At 42.7% G+C, this 6,365-nt stretch overlaps 1 protein-coding gene across 1 annotated transcript in view; it reads left to right on the forward strand.

Moving 5' to 3' along the window:
• Positions 1 to 5,621: 5,621 nt before the first annotated feature.
• Positions 5,622 to 6,365, forward strand: part of CUNH1orf21 (chromosome unknown C1orf21 homolog) — an 84,159-nt gene continuing 83,415 nt past the window's right edge. Inside the window, exon 1 of the mRNA XM_009636898.2 lies at positions 5,622 to 5,715. Within this exon, the coding sequence (XP_009635193.1) occupies positions 5,622 to 5,715 (94 nt within the window). The remainder of the gene's footprint in view (positions 5,716 to 6,365) is intronic.

Below are 6,365 nucleotides of genomic sequence, written 5' to 3' on the forward strand. Positions count from 1 at the left end.
CAAGCCAGGATGTCATTGGCCTTCTTGGCCACCTGGGCACACTGCTGGCTCATATTCAGCCGGCTGTCAACCAGTACCCCCAGGGCTTTTTCCACCAGACAGCTTTCCAGCCACTCTTCCCCGAGCCTGTAGCACTGCATGGGGTTGTTGTGACCAAAGTGCAGGACCTGGCACTTGGCGTTGTTGAACCTCATACAGTTGGCCTCAGCCCATCGATCCAGCCTGTCCAGGTCTCTCTGCAGAGCCCTCCTCCCCTCAAGCAGATCAACACTACCACCCAGTTTGGTGTCATCTGCAGATTTACTGAGGGCACACTCAGTCCCCTCATCCAGGTCATTGATAAGGATATTAAACAAGACTGGCCCTAGAACTGAGCCCTGGAGGACACCGCTTGTGACCGGCTGCCAACTGGATTTAGCTCCATTCACCACGACTCTCTGGGCTCGGCCATCCAGCCAGTTCTTAACCCAGTGAAGAGTACATCCATCTAGGCCATGAGTACATCCATCGAGGCCATGTTCAAAGGAACAGAGCAGCACCACTCACTTTGAGTTTTCTTTTTCCCCTTCTGCCACTGCAAGGTGTTACTCCAGAGTGTTTGCAACTCTGATTCTCTGGTAGCCTTGCCCTATTCATTTAGCAAGTCAGTGGGTTAATTTTTGATATAACTATGCTAGTCACCAGTAATGCTGGTTTGAATAATTTGAAGAAGGAGAAAGAGAGCTTATATGATAGAAATTTTTAAAAATATTTTCCTCCCCTCCTTAGGCCATTGGTACACTTCAAAGGCAAAAGCTCCATCATTTTGCCTCAAAAATGCCTTTTGGCAGTTGAAAAAAAACCCCAAAAGTCATTTTCTGGCAGAGGTGGCGGAGGGTAGCTGAGGAAGAGGGATATCACAGTGGGGGACTCCCACGTGCTAACTTCCATCAACCCTTGTGGAGGGCAAATTTGGAAGACATTGCTGCTTTCTTCTTCTGGGGGGAAAAAGAATCAAATGGAAATCAAATAGGCCTATTTCTTATAGGAAATAAGTATAATTAATAGCACTAGGTTAAATCCTTGGGTTCTGCCTGGACTACGTTGTATTATAGGAAAAGCCAGTGTCGTTTTCATTTGTAGCTTAGGGTTTTTTCATGGTTGCATGAAGCTTGTTGCTTTGATCTCTTGAGCTTTGTGAAATTTTAACCTGGTTTCCTGTGTGGTCAACACGGAAGGAAACTTTCAGGTGTATCTGCAGCCTGAAGAAGATGAAAAATTGGTTATCTCAGTGCAATAAAGATGAAAACAAATACACCTGTGGTGATAGAAGAATTAACATACATTCGTTGTAAAACACTGGAGATCCTCCATTTGCTGTTAAGTGTTTGGTTTTCAGCTGTGGAAGCAAAATGCGTTTTGTCAAGGATGCCGCCTTAGACATGACTGTCAGAAATGAGAGGTGAGAGGGTGACAAGTGGATTAATGAAGTGTTGAAAGAGCTGGTAAAAGCAAAAGCACAACACATACATGCATCAAAAAAAAAAAAAAAAAAAAAAAAGAATTGTTTAAGATTTCCAAAGGCAATTTCTATTTTAAACATTGAGCTCCCCTGTTTTTAGCTCAGAAGAAATTTGGGGTATGAAGTACAGCATCTGAGAGTGTCTGTAGTCTTCTCTTGACCCGCACATAAGATGTTAATCTTAAACCTGCTGCATTTAATTTGAGGGTGGTGTAGACACTTTTGATCTGCCTGAGAGATTTTTCTCACTAGCGTTTTGCAGATTGGAGCTTGTAAATTGCCTCTCAAATCTTGATAATTAATGATGGTGGGTGGTGAATATGAACTGCAAATGGTTTGAGGTTTTCTTACTCTTTTTATTTTTGGCTTCTAAAAATCCGTATGCCCCCAAAATGCTCAGGAAGACAAAAGGGAAAATTATATTTGTGCAAAAGTGGGGGAAGAGGCGGAACAGATGTGTTATTCTGCTGCCATTTGAAGTACTGAGTTTCACATCCTCAAAACCCTCTGCAGGTATCCCACTCAATGAGGACCAGCACCTCATTTCTGAGCGATACCCGAACCTCATCATTGTGGGCTTCAGTACTTGGGCAAAAGAGGTTTCCCCGAGGCTTGGGGTGGTGTAAGGCTGGAGGGCATCACAGTGTCGCGTATCTCAGATTTCATCTCTTGTAAAATTAACGCCGCTTTTCTCTCACGCTCTTTTTTGTTGTTGTTGTTGTTGGGGGTTTTGTTTTGTTTTATTTTAAATCCTCCGCTAATTCTGGGTTGTGTTATCCATATCGCAGTGTCATCTGTCTTGCTGTACTATGTTTACAGTAGTCTGAGAAATGTACCTGGAAATGTGTGTTGAACTTGCCTTGGAGGTAATTTTGGAGTAGCTTTCTCGGGCTAGTTTATTGGCACAAGGAGAAATTGCCTCCATAATCCAAGTATTAGTTGTGTAGTTTTTTCAGACACTGCTGTGATTGCTGTTCTTTAATGTAAAAGGTGAAACTTCCAGTTCTTGTATTCCCATTTACTTCCTTTAATCACAGCGTGCCTTCGAATGTGACTATATTTTTAGCAAGGTGGGCATGTGCTACCAAGATACTGCAGGAGATATTTGACTGTGGATATTTTTTCCTTCCCTCCCCCAAAGAGCTTTATCCTTCTGCATTCATGTTCTGCGTCTCTTTGCTCCCGATTGCTTCTACAGCTCACAGGTCCTGGGTGGCGCAACCATCACCCTCCTGGGTACTAATCAATGACGAAGTATTTTGCAATGTGTTTTGCTGCATGTTGTCTGTGTATAAGGCTTCACAAAAAATCCCCTCCCAAAAACCAACCCACTGCTATGTTAGGAAATACATCTGGGTTTTATTACTAAGCAGCTGTTTCCCTTTTGTAAGTGGTCCCTGCAGAGAGACAGAAGGGAAAAAAAAGAAAGAGGAAAAATAGTTGAATAAGGCAACAGCATAATTCATTCAACAGGTACTTCTGTGAGCACAGCTCAGCTGCTCTGAGACAGGGATGACGGGTTTGTAGTGTGCAGTGATTTCCCCTATGTGCACCCTGTTAGCGGTCCCACATACACGCCTCTGTGCCTTTTGTGGGGTTACACTGGGTCTCTCCTTGCTCTTTGCCCCATAGCTGGCCACGTCCTTTTCCCTTGGATAATATAACTGGTTATATTTTAAATCAGAAATCAAAGTTTCTGTTTTCAGGCTCTGCTTACCTTGAGGCTCCAGCTTTTCTTTGAAATCTGAAACTGTGGCAAAAAAATTGATTGCTTCTCCATCCCCCCCACCCCCTTTGTTTCAATTGGTGTACTAAAAGCTATTATCTTTAAGCAAATTTGCATCCTCTAAGAAAATTAGTCCACATTTCATTTCCAGTCCAGTTAGCAGTTCTCCTTCTCAGTCTGCTATTTCTCCTCCCATCTCCCACACCTTTGTGTGTCTTTCTGTACCTCCTGAGCAGGCACAGCATGGCTGATGCTGGAAATCCTTACGGATCCTTATTTCCCACCCCAACAGTGAGATGTGAGTTATCTTAATGCAGGCTGTCATGCTGTTTGGACACGCGTGAGGACAAATTGTCAGCTTGTGACCCTCACTGCATTGCAAAAACTTGAGAGCAACTAATACAGTTTACATAAAATGAGTGTATCGGTATTTACGACGCATGGCAGTGTAATTAGGGTGGCCTGCTCTGATTATTGACTGCTTGGATGTGCACAGAGGGATCCTGAAAGCGATTTGTTTCTTAGCGGGGCTATAGCTTTGTCTATACATCTGACAAGCAGAGGGATTTAAACGGTTTGGAAAATAGCCTTGGAGATTGCTTGAGAAGCAGAAAGTTTTCCTAGCTCAATACTGACTTTTGCTGCAAAACCTAGGTTTTCTTTTTAAAAATATGTATGTAACCGTATAGGGTTAAAAAAATAGCTCAAGGGGGATCTGCTCGCTCCCTTCCACTAACAGCATGAATGCCTGGTTTAAAATGCTGTGGTCTGGGGTGAGTAGCTAGCTGTGACAAGGGATAAGAAAGGGATGGGGTAATTAGAAATCTATTTAAGCGTGTATGTCTAGGAGGAAGGAAAAAAGGAGAAAGCATGTTGGGGAACATACTGAACGTAAAGAAAGAAAAATGCAGGTAGAGGTGTGTCTTAGGAGGGTTAGCTGTTTAGAACAGGGATTGAGCATATATACGTTGTACGCTTTGAGCGAAATGCCCTTGTTAAATGGAGAAAGGCACTTTTCTGTGCAGAGCAAGATGGAGTGGAAGGTGGAAGCTGATCTGTGAGTAGAAGTGGTTCTGCATCTAGGGTCCTTCCCCTTGCATGGTAAAAGCTGCCCATCAGGGAACCTGCGGCTGCAATGGCATGAGCAGAATCACTCTTGGCCTGGCTGGCCACTTCCTCGTTTCTGTGACTTTGGGGATGGGCGGGGAAATTCCTCTGGGGAGGCCCCAGAAACCATGTCCTGCTGTGTTACAGTGCCGCCTTGGCACGGGCAGGCGTGCTGTTTGTGCTGAGCGCACAGGGAAATAAAACTCAAAACATTTTCTTTGGGGTCATACATTTTTGGTGGGATGGATGCTGCTGTATCCTAGGTAAGAGCGCCCTTCTGCTGTGGTAGATAAAATTCTTGTGGTGGGCATGAAGTAAAATACCCAGAAGTAATGAGTTAAGAAATTATGTGTATGATCTTAGCCTATAGCTGAACTAAGCAACTCGGCTAAAAGGGGTGATTCTCATTTTCCTCTAGCTCTTCTCCTCTTCCAAAAAGTTTGGCTGGTGGAAAGGCAAGCCAGGTCATCTCACCCAACTTTGAAGTTGGCTTTGTTTGAGTGTGGAACCATTCAGTCAATGAACAGTTTGCGAGTTTAATTATTTTTTTAAATATAAAATACTGTGGCTATAAACTAGCTTTTTCTTCCCCCTTTTGTTTTGTGACATCTGGTTTGTTTAGGGAGTGTTATTCCATCTCAAAATGGGGATAGTTGCCTTTCTGAGTGCTGCAGATTTTATGGATCCAGTAGAGTCATGATCATATAGAAAAAAGATAATACAGCTGGGTATCGCCTTTCACATCTATTAACATAAGATCTTTAATTGATTTGGGGGGTATTTTGTCTGAACACTTGCAATTAGCAGCTCTTAATCACTAAAACACTTTGTAAGAAATCTGGCTTGATGGGTGGATCAGTAAAAAACAGGAGGAGAAGATATTGCTGTGTTGCATGGGAAACATATCTGTGCGTGTGTTGCTTTCTTCAAGCCACAGATTAAAGAATAGGGCTGGGGGAGACTTTGAGTTCCTCTCCCAAGGCAGGATTGACCTACCTATGTCATGATCTGCCTATATCAGATGTTTATTGAATACGGTTTTAACAACCTATGACGATGGAGACAGCCTGTGCTCTGGTACTTCTCTTCACAAACCCCATTGCTTGTCTTCTTAAAGCTCTACATTTAGAGGTTACCTTTTGTCAGTATTTTGCTTTCTCTTTTGCCATCTGTAGGTAAAAGTGTCTTGACAACCACACGGGAAGGTGGATTATTTTTCAAACAATGAGCGTGCGTCTCTAGACATGATTTGTGGTTTGGTCCAGCTGGAGCTGTCTGAATGAAGCTATGGGCTGTGCCTCCGCCAAGCATGTTTCTACTGTTCAAAACGAAGAGGAAACTCAGAAGGGGAAAAACTATCAGAACGGAGATGTGTTTGGTGGTAAGTGTTGCAGGATTTCTTCTTTCTCCCAACATCATGAATTCTCTGGAAGGTATATTTGGGAGCCTTAACCTTTCACAAAATATAAAGGAAAATGCATGTTAAAATAAATCACGATGATAGTGCAGTTGGCTCCTCCAAGGGATGGTACCATGACACCTGGAACAGAGGTCGAGGTGAAATCCTTAGTGGAAAATTAATATTCTAAGTGATGCACAGTACTGCACTGTCTTTAACTCCGTGAATCCTGGAATAGTTCAAAGACAACAAGTTGCACAACCCCCTCATATTTATATATGTGTCTCTGTTACATATTTGTCATTAGGTTCCAAAATAGTTGACTCATTTCCTAAAAATAAAAATCTGTTCAGTAAGAAAAATAATTCCTCAATACTGTTGTTCTCTTAAGCAATAAAACATTACTTCTGAAATCCTACAGCAAGCAGGGTTTGAAGGTACAATGAAACTAGAAATAACCTCTTGTGAGGAATTCATTGGTGCTGGGAAGCTCTGAACGTGGGATGAAAACATCTGTTTCACTGTGTGGGAAGACTGGTCTACGATCCAGGTATTATCACGGACACTTGTGCATCAGGGAAGTTGTATAAGATAAAAAGTATTTTCAGCTTCATGATTTTTCTTCCTCCCTC

This window comes from Egretta garzetta, unplaced genomic scaffold, assembly GCF_000687185.1.
Source record: "Egretta garzetta isolate BGI_Z169 unplaced genomic scaffold, ASM68718v1 scaffold304, whole genome shotgun sequence".
Classification (NCBI taxonomy): domain Eukaryota; kingdom Metazoa; phylum Chordata; class Aves; order Pelecaniformes; family Ardeidae; genus Egretta; species Egretta garzetta.